This window comes from Silene latifolia, chromosome 1 (assembly GCF_048544455.1).
Source record: "Silene latifolia isolate original U9 population chromosome 1, ASM4854445v1, whole genome shotgun sequence".
NCBI classification, from domain to species: domain Eukaryota; kingdom Viridiplantae; phylum Streptophyta; class Magnoliopsida; order Caryophyllales; family Caryophyllaceae; genus Silene; species Silene latifolia.
The window spans coordinates 25,648,105-25,663,435 of NC_133526.1; the positions used below are offsets into that span (position 1 = coordinate 25,648,105).

Below are 15,331 nucleotides of genomic sequence, written 5' to 3' on the forward strand. Positions count from 1 at the left end.
ATTTGTATCATCATTAATAGGGTCCATTTGTTATCACCTTTTTTTTTTTGCCATCGCAGCTTCATAAATTCATTCATTGGTACTATTTTCGATACCAATTGAGTAAACAATAACAACAATGAAAGTGCACTTTTTGGAGTTTCTTTTGAAGTACTTGTATATGATTATCTTTTAAATACGATTTATAAGACAACCCAAGTTTCTACAATTCTGAATTTTTGATAATATAAAGTACTTGAGGATACACTTGACAATTGCGATCATATATGAAGTTTTTTTTTTTTTTTTTTTTTTTTTTTTTTTTTTTAGGGTATTCCCCTAAAACTCGATTGATAAAGAAAAGAAAACAAAATTCATCAAAGATGCATTATTCAAACATGCCGTCATAGTTTTTTGTACCAATAATGTATAACTAACATTTTATATTTATACAAAAGAAAATATATATTTGTAGTTGTGTTTATATATCAGCGCTAAATAAGTCCTTTTTTTTTTATCAAATAACCCAAAATTCATTTATTTTACCTAGGGGTGTAACCGAGCCGAGCCGAGCTTGAGCTTACCTATGATCGAGCTTGGCTCATATTTTAAAAATCGAGTTCTAGCCCGAACCCGAGCTCTTGAAATCAAGGCTCGGGATTGACTCGTTTTTAATATTTTACGAGCCCGAGCTTTGTTTGTGTACCAATTTTTCGAGCATTATTTTAATTATAACGTAATTTTTGATTTAAAAATTCAAATTCAAACGAGAATATTATCTTTCAGTAACTCTCCTATAGGACTGTCCTATAGCATAGGACGGACCCAATAAGAAAGAATAGCCCAATAAAACAACTTAACCAAACAAATGCGAATAAAATCATCTTCACAGCCAGCAAAACTGCAAAACCCTCCACCATAACTGTAATTAAAATCTTCTTCACAGCCACGAGCCGCCCCCTCTACAGTCAACGCCGTCACCCACCGCAACTTACTCCGCCACAACCTACCCCCACCGCCTCTCTAACCGCCGCCACCTACTCGATCGCCTTTACAATCCACATCCTCTCCAATTCACGGTTGCCATTCTCATCACCATTCTTCCGTACTTTATCTCATTCCACCAATCAATTATATATACAAATGAAGAATGCTGATAATCGATTACGTAGGTTTTGAATTTGATCTTTAAAATTTCAGATTTCATAATGTTTTAACTTGAATTGAAATTTCATACTTCTAAGCTTTGATTGATTGCTGTAACTTAAATACTCATATTTTTATATTGAAAACTTTGAGTTTTAAGCTGATAATTTTATATTGAAAACTTTGAGTTTTAAGTTAATAACTAGTTTTGTGACCCGTGAGAATCACGGGTTTGATTGTTTTTGTTCTATTATTTTTGCGGTATCGTTCATGAATGCGTTATTCGGCTTGTTTGTCTTCTTGCTTATTATTTTGGAGATATGTTGGTAGGACACCTAAGCAAGGCAATAAAGAGGGTCCTGTCACAGTTCATGAGGTAAGATATATTATAGCACCAAAACCCATGAATCCCTCATTTTAAAGAACATACGAATGTCCATTATCGGATTTTGAAAACTGGTATTGCATATAAATTAAATGGGAAATTGTATTGCCTTGTGTTTCATTAGAGCACTTTAAACAACTTATTCTCAAAGCCTATAAGCAAAGTCAACACAAATTATGGGAAACGTAAAATTGCATTCAAACAGTGGAATATTAACTTTGAAAACTACTCTTATTTTGCTACGGTCCTCATTGTCTTTGTCCTTTTACTGAATGTTGTCTTGTTGTGTTCATTACTGTTAGTCCCTTTCTGTTTTTGTTCTGTGCTTTTCTTTTTACGGTGTTTAGATTGTCTCTGGATTTCGAGGGCGCTTGGCTTTGTCATGGTGGTTATTCAGTTCACTCAACATTGACGGCTTTTGGCATTCTAGTACTTGATAAATTGTTTTTAGTGTTGTTTTGGTGCGTTCGGAGAACCTATTTTATCCGACAAAGAAACAAAATGTTGGACACTTGAACATCTAATTCTATTCCTTATTACCTAAGGTATTCTAATGAAAAAATAAATCTAAAGTAAAGTAAATATGTAAAATATATAAATGAATGAATGGTAATGATATTTTATAACTGAATTTTACATATTGCCTTTAGTCAATTAGAGACGATATGAATAATGCGCAGAAAGCGCTATGTTAAAATACAACTTATGTTTATATTACTAATTAGGTTAAAATTACAAGTTTATTTTCTTAAATGCAATGGAGTTTGTTAAACTTTTAACAAATAATACATTTATAATTCTTGTCGGCTCATCGGTCATGCAACATCGTCCTTGTAAATTCAGTTGATTTCAAACGTATTGGGAAAAATGTTATTGAAATGGTTTTTGTATAACGAAATACCTAAGTGATATGCTTAAATTATTAGGAAGGCGTTGATGACATGTGACTTGTACAAATAAAATTTTAGACTAAATACGCATTCAATAATTTTAAAAATAAATTTCATGTGAGCAATTTTTGAGAGGATACACGAGAAAATGTATTTGTTAAACAATGGACATCATTCTAGTTTCATTTCGACTATATCTCTTGTCAATTAGAGTTATCTCTATATCTTTTGTTGTTGCTAAACTTTTATGTGAGGAGCTTTAACACCTATCCCAATGAATTTCAAAGAAATAAGGATACACAATTTGTATTATTATACTTCTTCCATTTTTTTTAATTATCACCTCATTTGCTTGTGTGCAATAATTAATATTAATAAAAGATAAAAACCAATTGAAAATAAAAGGAAAAAGTTTGCAATTGGTGGAGTAATGTGAGAATTTTACCCTTAAATGATGACATTATTTTGTAATTTTAAAAAAAAGTTATAAGAAACATTGGTAAAAAGTAAGTCCCAAAGTAAACCAAGTGGTGTTAGGCCAGTGGTAGCCGGGTTAAACCTTGAAGCTTGCAGAAATGCAGGATTTGAGAGGTCCCGGGTTCGACTACCAGCTAGGGCAATGATCACTTCGCCACTGCAGCCCCCGAAGAGGGTGGCTTACATGGTCCATGTGGTGGTGCGGGAATGCATTGGCCCGGGGGGGATTCAACCCCCTCGTCATCAAAAAAAAAAAAAAAAAGTGATAATATATAAATGGACAAAAAAAAGAGAAGTGGGATGATAATTAAAAAATATTCGTAACTATTGATTATGAGAAAACAAAAATATATACAAGCAAAAAAAGTAAATATTTTTCGAAGAAATATTGAGAGTGCTAGAAGAAAATATTTGATGGAAAACAAAAAATGATTTAAAGGCTTGAAAGCATTCAAAATGGAACAATGGATTGGAAAATGATAATTGGATTTCAATAAAAAAAAACCATGCAAAATATTTACCTTGATCCCCATTAAAAGATCCGATTTATATCCTTGGAGCATATAACTTCAACACTTCCATTAAGACATTTGATTTATAATCTGTTTGTAGACTAATATATTTGATTTATAACCTGATTTACAAAATACAAGTTGAAGAGTACACGGAAAACTAATAAAGTGCACGAAAGGGTATAAGACAATTTAGTACAATTTATAAAATTTGTCAATTAATATTCCAAGGGTTGGAATATATAATGTAACATGTCACCAATAATTAGAGATTTATAGTACAATTTGATATTGCGCATACATCATATTAATAATAAAAAAAGGAAAACTCAATGAAACTGAAAAATATATTCAAGTCAAAAGATAATTGCAAAGAAGTTTCATAACCATTATTTCCAGATTTCATGCAATGTTTTTGATATGTGACTATGTCATCCTCCTGTAATTTTAATACAAATACAAAAATAATAATTAAATACGATTCTAACTATTAATTAATTCAAAACATAATAAGAATAAAAAAGTTAAATAATTCAATTGGTTATATATGCATACTTTACCTACCAACTTTTTGGATAAAAATGAAAAATTGGATTGTTGTAATATTTATATAAGATTAAAACTATTAATTAATTCAAAATATAATAAGAATAAAAAAATTAAATAATTCAATTGGTTATATATGCATATTTTACCTACCAACGTTTTGGATAAAAATGAAAAATAGGATTGCTATAATATTTATATAAGAAAATTTTTGTAATTAATTTCAATAATTTATTTGAGAGAAGAAGAATGTTGTGTGAACTAAGGGGGAGATAAAAAAAATGGTGAAATAAATACAAAGTATAATAATTGTGAGGAAAAACCAAAAGACCATCTATTAAATAAAACAAAAAAAGTTAAATGAATAGGTAGATTAATACCAAATTTATGAGAGGAAAATAAAGAGTTTGTATTAATTTGTTTTTTGTGTTTGCCACCATTATTTTTTTTATTTTGTTTGTGTTTTATAAGCATGTAACACATGGTATTTAGAGATTACTTTTAGTTAGATAATTAAGTAATTAATATAATTGAATTATTAGTAACCAATAGAAAAATTACACGTGGATTAAAAGTAAATGCATTAAGTAGGCTTTTAACTATATTGTATAGATAAAATGCAAAGAATAATATAAAATGTGGCACTTAAAATTGCTTAACATAACACACGTCAAATAATAAACTACTCATCTTGCCTTTTTATTATATTCTATAGATACTAATAGTTAAGTCATTTATCATACTAAATTTTGAAAAAATAATTAATTTGGAATAAATTTTAAAGGATAATTAAACAATAAAAGTGGAATGGAGAAGGTCTCATTTAAATTATCATTTACGTGATATAATTTCATGAACTAAATACATGGTATTACTACCCTTTTAAAATTCTATTATTAGTGTTTAAATTATTTATGTATTTACAGAATTTGTTTGTAAATTGTTTAAATTAATAAATATTTTCTTTTGCACGTATTTTATATTTTCCAAAACCTTATCCTTTACGTGAAATAATTTCATGAACTAAATACACGGTATTAGTACCCTTTTAGAATTTTATTATTAGTGTTTAATTTCATTTAAGTATTTACAGAATTTGTTTGTAAATTACTTAAATTAAATAAATATTTTTTTCCATATATTTTATATTTTCCTAAGAAAATATTTTATATGATATTTAATACTTATTTGTTGATTAATTAGTTCTATAAAACATCTTCTATATGCAACAAAGTTATAATAACAGCAATAGTGAATTAGTGCCTTTCAAAAAAAAAAGTAATGAATTAGTGACAAATCTGACAATACAATTTTTTTTTGTTTTCTACTTCATTTATTCTTCTTCGTTCTTAATTTCTTATGTATTCAGTTTTTTTTTTATTTCGAATACATATAATACTAATCCTTATGAATTTTTTTGAAATTATTAACTTATAGTTAATGTGTATTTTCTTATAGTAGTTTTTTTGAGTTAATTAAGTTTAAAGCTAATGGAATATGGATGGATTTTTAAAGAAAATAAGTGAATTAAATTAATGCAATATAATAATAAATTGATAATCCATGTCATATTAGTTTGCCAAGTCACATTGTTATTGTGTACGTGGCTTTTTTTCATCTCATGTGGCATTGTCTACGTGACATTTTTATGCTAGCCTTTTAATAGTATTTATAGATTATGGGGTTCAAATTAATGTACCACTAGTTAAAATATCTGAAAATTATAACTTCAAAACTCAAGTTTTAGTTTTGAAAACTCAAGGTTTTACGTTGTAGTACACAAGTTTATAGTAATTACATGCTTAATTATTTTGTCAAATATGGCTTTAGATTAATGACTAGCAAATTTAGTTTGATATCTGAATGCTTCAAACAACAATAATGGTCGTGGAGGAGTGGGTGAGGTGTGAAGTTGGTGTCTGGGACGGCAGTTGAGGTGGTCATTTGTAGGTGGCCGTGTCTAAGTTGACGTTGACTTAGGGAGATCGTAGTAGAGGAAGGTAGCAGAGACTTTGAGTGTGTTGGAATGCATATTGTAGTCTTTAACAGTTAACACTTGCAAATTACGTTCTCTGTATGTTTTGGTTTTTTTTTTTTTTGGAAATTAATTGATTTTTTGGGCCTTGTAATTAATGGACTGGTCTCATAGTATGAGACCGTCTTATATAACAATTTGTGCTTGTCTTTTTATTAGCTTATAATAACAATTTTTATGTAATTTTATCTTATAAACTAATATTTTAATTTATTTATTTTAAAATTGATACAATTTAAGTAAATATATTGAAAAACATTAAGTAATTTTAAAAATAACAAGCTTCCGACCGAGCCTTAGTGTGCTCGAGCTCAGTTTGACCGATCTCAAGCCGAGTTTTGACCGAGCCGATTCCGAGGATTTGTCGAGCAGGCTCAGTTCATTTACAACCCTAATTTCACCTATGTCAAATGCTATATCATTTTTTTTTTGGGCATAACGAGAGCCACAAGTCCACAACTTCAACAACGATAAATATGATAACGACGGAATTTTAACTTAGGAAATGAGCACTATCCATCATAACTAACCAATTAAACAGCTGACATTTGCAAATCCACAAATATGTGATAAAAAACGCAATTGCTAAATCTCACACACATTTTTGCTAAATCTTACACATATTGCCTCAATATCTCATAATTACCCTACATCATAAAAAGAGCTAAAAAGAGTAATCTTCTCCTCTTTCTCACAAACCTAACGAATTCATTAACAACTCCACAATTATGGATCGCAAAACACCTACCACATATAATTTCTTCGTTTTATCAACAAATTTTATTAATTTCATCCTCTAGTTGATTTAATTAAAGTTTTTTTTTTAATAATTAGGGTTTGAATTAAATCGAAAGAGTTAAATCATGATTTCATTTGTCAAAAAAGTTTGCCATTTCAATTAATCCATTAAGGTGTTGTTTGGCCCTGCTTATGTAAAATAACTTTTCCTTTTCAAAAGAAGTTTATTTATAAGCTACATTTTGGAAAAGTTTTGGTTGTTTGGCCATACTTTTGTAAAAACGGTTTATATAAATGCGAAATTCCGCACATAATTTTACTTAATCCCGCACATATTTTCGTCTTATTCCGAATTTACCCCTCTCATTTCACACCCTAATCTCTAACTCTCACAAATGGAGAAAATAAAAAACCAAGAAACGTAAGCCTCCACAACCCAAGTACCTAACAGCCAACAACCCCTCCCCCACCGCTGGCCACCTATCAACGCCCCATCCGAGCGCCGATCACCCCTCCCAGCCCCTATACCCGCGCCGATTACCCTCTCCCCACCATGTTCGTCGCCCCGACTCAGCTGCAATCATCATTCGATGCACCTTCAACCGCAATGAAGGTGTTGGATCGACGGCGGGGCTGTGATGTATTTGACGGCGAGGGAGCAGGAGTTCGGCGCCGGGGTTAGGCAGCCGGTTCTGGTGTAAGTTGATTGGGGTTGTGGGAAGGGGAGTTGGGTTGCGATTGGGAATTGTGGGTGTTCGCTTTTTATTTTTTCTTTTTTTTTTTTTTTTTTTGATAAAGGGTATTGATTGAAAAAACACGTAAAATGTGTTGGATTGAGTAAAATAGGGTGTTGGATTTAGCAATTACGTATATAAAATGTATATATTTGGCCTAACTACTTTCATACAAGTTTTGTTTTGCTTTTTTGGTTGTTTACGTGAAAAGTAGATGTAGAAGTAGAAGTAGAAAATACCTACTTCTACTTTTGGGGTCATTAATCAGTTTTTAACTTTTTAAAAGTAGTTTTAAATCTCCTAATTTAAGGTGTTTGCCCAAGCTACTACTTTTTCAGTTACAAAAACACTTTTAAAGCTTGATCAAACAACACCTAAATGACTATCCAACTTGCTGCTAATACTTTCGATTCAATTGATGATGGAGCACTAGAATATGCTTGATACCCTTCCAAGTTGCTGCAAATCCAAGTTCTCTTATTTTGAATGCTTGAAGTATTTGTAGATTTAATTTGGTTTGTAAATTTGTAACAATGCATTGAGATTCAACATGAAAGAGGCTATTTCCAATTTCAATTAACATCATTAAGATCCAGCAAAACAATACTAATTTAACATTTAATCAAATTCATCGCCATCGACCACCATCATCGGAGTACATTGTTTGTCTGCTGGCGTGTTGTTCATCTATTCAGCCGGTGTACATGGTGTCCTCGGCGTCGGGAGGGGTGGCCAGTGTAGGTAGGGGTGGGGGATAAGAGGGAAGAATGAGATGGTGTTTATTTTTTAGGTTTTTTTATTTTTTTCTCGGTGGATGTGAGAAATGGGAGGGGGTATAATTAGAACACAGGGGAAAGATATGTAGGATTTAGTAAAATGGTGTGCGGGATTTAGCACATGCTTAAAAAAATGGTTTTTCTAATGTGTGCCAGGGCACACATCAATAATCCAAAAAAGAAATTTTTTTGAGAATATATCATGAATGAGTGATACACACACTCACATTTACCCTAATTAGTCAAATATTCTCAACACTCTTCCTCTAATTAGGTTATTAACATGTGCCTTTAGGATACACATTAAAAAACCCAAAAAAAATAATAAAAAAAAAATTACTCCCTCCATACCAGACCAAAAGTAACACTTACTATAAACGGACGTACCACACCAAAGGTAACATTCCTGATTTGGCCCACAACATTACCAAGTTATCCTTATACCCATTTGATATTTACACAAAATGCCATTACATACCTCACCTACCAACCCACAATTACATACCCCACCTATTTTTTCCTTCTTTACCCCTACTTTTTCCACTTTTTCTTAAATACTCCAATTTTCCTTACGTTAGCTTTGGTGTGGTACGGAGGAAGTATTTAACAACAAAAAAAGAAAATCTCCGAAAGAAAACATTAAAACCAAGGCCAAGGGACTCGAACTCGATAGCGCGTTCAAAACATAAAGGCAGGCTTTGAATAACACATACCTCAAAACTACTACACTTTTTAGAGAGAGAAAGTACAAGTAGAACAACCACCAACAAGAGAGAGAAAGTAGTAGACGAAGAAGAAGAATGGACAGATTAACTCGGATGTTCGCCGGCGCCGGAGGTGGTCTAGCCCACCCACCCGTCGATTCACCAACTCTCGACACTTCCGAACAAATCTACATCTCCGCTACCGCCCTCCTCAAGATGCTTAAACACGGTTCGCTTTTTCAATAAACCCTAATTTTCACCTTATTTCTTCTTATTCAACAAACCCTAATTTTGATTTGTGTTAATTGACAAAACCCTAATTTTCGAATGAAACAGGAAGAGCTGGAGTTCCGATGGAAGTTATGGGGTTAATGTTAGGAGAGTTTGTTGATGAGTATACTGTTAGGGTTGTTGATGTTTTCGCTATGCCGCAAAGTGGTACTGGTGTTAGTGTTGAAGCTGTTGATCATGTTTTTCAGACTAATATGTTGGATATGCTTAAGCAAACTGGAAGGTATTTCCTTTTTACAATGATGATGATGATTCGTGTTAGTCGATCCTATTTCTTTTCGGACTGACTATTGTGTTTTTGGTGATTTTTTGAGTGTTTTAGAGGTGGGATTTGTCAATTGTGTGAGTTTTTGTTGTTACGAGTGGTGGGTCGGATGTGTAATGGTAGAAATTGTGATTCGTGTTAGTTGAACCTAGTTATTTTGGAAAGAAGCCTTATCAAACAGAGACTTTCTTTCGACCATAATTTGATTGTTATTTTGAGATATAGATTGTTTGTTGAACCCTGTGAACTGATTTGCGTGAAGTAGTGTGCTTCAAATGTGAGGTCAAGGAGTTATGTAAAACGTTCTTGGTGGAAAAACTTTTCAATCAAAGATCCCACTGAATTCAACTTGGTCCATAAATCTTGTAAATAGCGAGAATTTTAAATCCTTGAAGATCCAGGATTTGAATTGTTGTCCTTTTATTGATTCATCCTCAATTGCATTGTCAAATAACTATGTTTAGGGTAGTTTGTGAGTCTTATGGAGTTGGGATTTTTCAGTTGTGTGGGTTTGTGTTGTTGTGAGTGGTGGATAGGATGGAAAAATTGGAAATTGTGAATTTTGGTTTCTTATTTGGGATCTGGGTGATTTAGTCTCTTGCAGTAGTAGTCAATTTGAGATTTTGTTGTTAAATTTGCTGTCTTGTGATTTTGATGGTGTAGTTGTGAATGTTGGTGATATGCGTGTGTTCTAAATAGAAAGTTTTTTTGTGTCTTCTAGTGTTGAGTTTGTCACGTGTGAGTTTTTGTTGTTTTGACTGGTGGGTAGGATGAGAAATATTAGAAAATGGAAATTGTGATTTCTGTTGCTCAATCCTAGTTATTTTGGGACAAATATAACTATGTTTAGGTTAGTTCTTTTGAATTTTAGGGAGTAGGGAATTTCCAGTTCTGTGAGTTTTTGTTGCTGAGTGGTATGTTGGATGGAAAAGATTAGAAATTGTGAATTTTGGTTATTTTATTTGGGTATTTGGGTGATTTAGTTTCGTGCGATATTGGGATGGAAAGTATTCGATTTGGGATTTTGTTGGCGTAAGATTTTCAGTCTTGTGATTTTAATACTGTAGTTGTGAATATTGATGATATGGTGGTGTTCTAGGTAGAAAACTTGATGTTTTGTGGTTTTTTACTTTATAGATCTCCTTGTAGGTTAGAACCTAGAAGTGTTGGTATGTTGTGAATTTTTAGTTTTACGAATGGGTAGCGGAGTTTTCTTGTCAGATAGGATATGTCCAATCATGTGGTGAATTACAGCCTAGGTTACAAATAAATTAGTTCTTTGGGTTGTTTTGGAGGACTTCTTAGATTGAAGGTAGGTTTGGAACATATGGTTGGAAAATTAGAGATGTGAAATGTAAAAACAAATTCAGTATATAGAGAGCCAAAAGGGCAATTTCGATGCTTACAAGTTACAAGTTGTATGGTGATTTTTGTGTTAACCTTGAAATTTTTCAAGACGAGTATGTTTTTGAGGAGTTTTCAGCAAACTGGGAGGTAGTTCATTTTACCCTGCTGATGTGTGTTAGTCGATCCTAGTTATTTTGGAAAGAAGCCTTAGTCAAACCCCGTGAATTGCGTGAAAGTGGTATGCTCCAAATTCGGCGGTTAAAGAGTTTTATAATGCGTTCTTGGTGGAAAAAATGTGAATGAAAGATCCCACTGAGTTGAATTGGTTGCATGAATCTGAGAAACAGTGAGAATGCTTATTCTGTCTCAATTCAAAAATCCCGGATTTGAATAGATGTCCTTTCTTTGATTACTCCTAAATTGTATTAGAGATCACATTGTGTGAGATGTTATTGCTTTTTTAAATAAGTATGAGATTTTATTGTTGCGGGTGGCGGTTAGGATGCAAAATATTAGAAATTGTGAAGGTTTTATTTTTTTACTTTTTATTTTTTTATTAGTGTGTCTAGGTGATTTAGTTTCTTGGTGTATTGGGATGAAAAGTGTTTGGTCTTGTGGTGTTGCTGCTGTAAGATTTGTCATCTAGCAATTTTGATGGTGTAGTAGTGACTGGTGGTGTTCTAGATTGAAAAGTTGATGTTTTATGATTTTTTACTTTATAGATGTCTTTCTAGGTGTTTATGTTGTGAATTTTTAGTTTTCCGTATGGGTAGCCAGGTTTACTTGTAAGATAGGAAAATGTCCAATCTTGTGATGAATGAGGGCCTAGGTTATAAAGAAATTAGTTGTTTGGGTTTTTTTGGAAGACTTCTGATTTTTTAGATATAAAGGTGGATTTGGAACATATGATAAGAAATTTTGAGATTTAAAATGTAAAAAAAAAAAAAAAAATTGTATAAAGAGTCAGAAGGGCAATTTTTGATACTTATGAGTTGTATGGCAATTTTAGTATCAACCTTACCTTCAAGGTTTTACCAGGCCAGGCTCTTAGCGTGGAAATCCCTATTTCAAGACGAGTATGCTATTGGGGAGTTATATAATGTGGAAGTTTGACAAATACAGAACTTTGAGAATTTAAGATCACATTTATATGTAGTTGTCATGAGAATGTCACATTTTGATTGTAAAGAAGACATGCTTAGGCTATGTTAGACCTTCCTGTGAAAGTGTAAAGTGGTCATGGTGTAGGAGAATCAAACACCACTATTTTGGGAATAAAAGGATCTATCTTTTGTGGTGTAAAATGAAGTGTTAGGTCAAAATGCGGGACATGCGACACACAAGTATAGTGAAGTGGCGGCCTAACATACGTGTTAGGCTTACCTAAAGACCCTTTGTGTTGTTCAGAGGTTGCGCCCAAAACACACTTTTGACTTTTTGTAAAAGACATGGCAACTGGTGTTTTTCATCATTAATTTTCAATTCTACAATTGTTTGTGTATGGCTATCATCAATTGAACCAAAACACCTTTTTTTGTGCAAGGGAAGGCACAACATTATAGTTTGACACCAATGATCATTAATTTTCAATTCTACAATTCTTCGTTCTTTGCTATTGATAGTTTGACACCAATGAGAACTATATTTAGGGCGTATTCACAGTGGGTGTTAATTCTTTCTATGACTTGTCACATTGGCAAGACTTGTGCGTTCTGTTACTTCTTTTCTAAGTGGGGGTTTGTTTTTACAGGCCTGAGATGGTCGTGGGGTGGTACCACTCTCATCCTGGTTTTGGTTGCTGGCTCTCTGGAGTTGACATAAATACTCAACAGGTGATTCACGTCCCTCACCGTTTGTTCAAAATTTTTGCTTTTGTGTGCAGATAAATGACTTTGTGGCCTCGTCACACTTGTCCTGTTACCTTTCTTAATTGGTTAATTTAATTTAACCACGGCCCTTCTGTCACGTATATTTCTCTTGGAATCTGTTTGCCTTTAATGGGGAAGTTCTATTCATTTTGTTGCTGGGCTTTTTGAGCGATTGATTGTACATAATGAAATTGTTCCCGTAAAAATAATCACTAGTAGTGCTAAACCTGTAAAAGATACTACTTCCGCGCGAATAGATTGATCACTGTTGATTTGAAAACATATCAGGGAATGTTATGGGCAAGCCCACCCTATATTGGAAGTTAAGGATGTATAAGTGAAAATACTGCAGAAATTTCGTTGTCTTTGCGTTAACTGTTGGTTGTTTAAATTTATCTTTTCTGTAATAGTCTATGTTGTTGGACAAAAAATGCTAGATGACACATGTGAAGTGTGCTCTTCTGTATCTCGTTGATGTCACAAGACTCGCAGCAATATCTAGAAACTAGTGTTGATAATTTGATAGGACTCATATGTGTACAGAAACAACTTGAACTGAGTTTAACTTAAGATGTTCCTTTTTTTTTTGTGATTATGTGTTGAATGAAATAATGAATAGTAATATTGGATGAGAATGTTCGAACCTTTAACACAGTCATGGGCTCATGGCCATTAAAACAACGTTTGAAATGAATTACTCCTTGTCAAAGCTGGCCTGCTAAAATTTCCATTAACTGTTGATATATCTTCTACTATGAAATACTCGAAATTTGTACTTCTACAATTTATGAAGCTCATACTATTGTTCGAATCTTGCAAATTGTTGCAGAGTTTTGAAGCTTTAAACCAAAGAGCTGTAGCCGTGGTGGTAGATCCAATACAAAGTGTCAAAGGCAAGGTAGTTATCGATGCCTTTCGTCTGATCAATCCTCAAACCATGATGCTTGGTCAGGAGCCTCGTCAGACAACATCTAACCTTGGGCACCTCAACAAACCATCGATTCAGGTGAGGAACACCTGAATGGTAATCATCTTTTCAGAGGATTTGTAATTTCTTGTTTCTTTTCTAATGATATCTATTATCAGGCTTTGATCCACGGGTTGAACAGACACTACTACTCCATAGCCATCAACTACAGAAAGAATGAACTTGAGGAGAAGATGTTGCTGAACCTGAACAAAAAGAAATGGACTGACGGACTAACACTTCAGAGATTCGATGTTCATTCACAAACCAATGAGCAGACTGTTCAGGTCAGTAGAAATTAGTACCTCTGACTCTTCATATTACCTTGCATACCCATGTTCAACACTCACACACTCGGACATTGGTTAGCACTTCCACTTCATTTTAGGCCAAAATCTGAAGGCTTTTTTTTTTCTCCCATAAATACCCCCAGTCCAACACTTGGGACATACAGCTATGCAGATACTTCCACTGGTTCAAGTAAGATTAATCTTTAAAACAACAACATTACCCCAGTGCCCCAATGGCTCCCGCAAATTGCAGGGTAAGAGGGGGGGGGGGGGGTCGGATGTACGCAGCCTTACCCTTGTGTTAGCAACACAAAGAGGTTGTTTCCGAATGACCCAAGATGGAAATTTCGTCGAGAACTGCATCGAAGGACCGCTACTTTTTATTTATTTATTTATTTATCGAAGGACCGCTACTTCACAAAAGAAAGAAGCGCAACCACTTTAGCGAGCCATTAATCTTTCAATAACAATAAAAAAAAGCATAGGTTAAAGGTCAGCAGATAATACACGTGGTCAAGTAGGTTCTGACTTGTGATTGATTGTTTATTTGTTACTATACTTGGTCGTTGCTCGTCCTGTCATTCCCAGAGGAGATGCACTTCACAATTCTTGCTGTATGTGCCGTCCCCTTGTTGACACATGCACTTACAACTCCTTATAATTTGCAGGAAATGCGAAACTTGGCCATAAAGTATAACAAAGCAGTTCAGGAGGAGGATGAGCTGTCCCCAGAAAAGCTAGCAATTGCAAATGTGGGAAGGCAAGATGCTAAGAAGCATCTTGAAGAACATGTCTCGAACTTGATGTCATCCAACATTGTCCAGACCCTGGGAACCATGCTAGACACTGTCGTCTTTTAATTTGTGACCGTTTCAGCCTTGACATAGACCATTGCGGTTACTCTTTTCTTTTCTTATTTTTCTTCTATGATTCCCATAGTCAATATGCAGAGCTCGGATAGATACATTGTTCTGAAGTTAATCAGAAATATTCATGTTTCCTCTCTCTGGACTGTCCTGAATATTAAGGTTATATGCTAGTAGCATGTTACTTCACTAACTTGAGCTCAATACTTTTGGCTTGTACCAAACAATAGGGTATTACTGTATTACACTCGCATTGAGTGGTTTAATTGATCATTCACATATCGAAAGTAAATGCAGTATATTGATTTGGACCTTCCAAAATGGAAAATTTACTGAATTCAAACATGTTAAGGGTGAGATTATCAGTAAGACTTTCCCAAGTCTTAAGATTCTGCCACATCAGCTTTCCACTAACTTTTATTATTTCTTTATTATTCAGACTCACCTCAGGCTTTATACATTATTCGTCAGATTTACCTCAGACTTTACTTTTCCACTTTACTCCTTTTTTTCAC

The 15,331-nt window shown here is 33.4% G+C and overlaps 1 protein-coding gene across 1 annotated transcript; it reads left to right on the plus strand.

The window, feature by feature from the left end:
• The first annotated feature begins 8,847 nt into the window (after positions 1-8,847).
• On the plus strand, positions 8,848-15,089 carry LOC141601748 (26S proteasome non-ATPase regulatory subunit 14 homolog). The gene is made up of 6 exons (XM_074422051.1): positions 8,848-9,151; positions 9,259-9,436; positions 12,576-12,657; positions 13,523-13,699; positions 13,780-13,947; positions 14,619-15,089. The coding sequence occupies exons 1-6, from the start codon at positions 9,019-9,021 to the stop codon at positions 14,808-14,810; spliced, it is 930 nt and encodes a 309-aa protein (XP_074278152.1). The 5' UTR covers positions 8,848-9,018; the 3' UTR covers positions 14,811-15,089.
• The last annotated feature ends 242 nt before the right edge of the window (positions 15,090-15,331 follow it).

Coding starts and splice junctions, on each gene's coding strand:
- LOC141601748 (XM_074422051.1), top strand. CDS start 9,019: ATGGACAGATTAACTCGGATGTTCGCCGGCGCCGGAGGTGGTCTAGCC. Junction 9,437..12,575: donor ATGCTTAAGCAAACTGGAAG/GTATTTCCTTTT, acceptor TTGTTTTTACAG/GCCTGAGATGGTCGTGGGGT. Junction 13,700..13,779: donor TCAACAAACCATCGATTCAG/GTGAGGAACACC, acceptor ATCTATTATCAG/GCTTTGATCCACGGGTTGAA.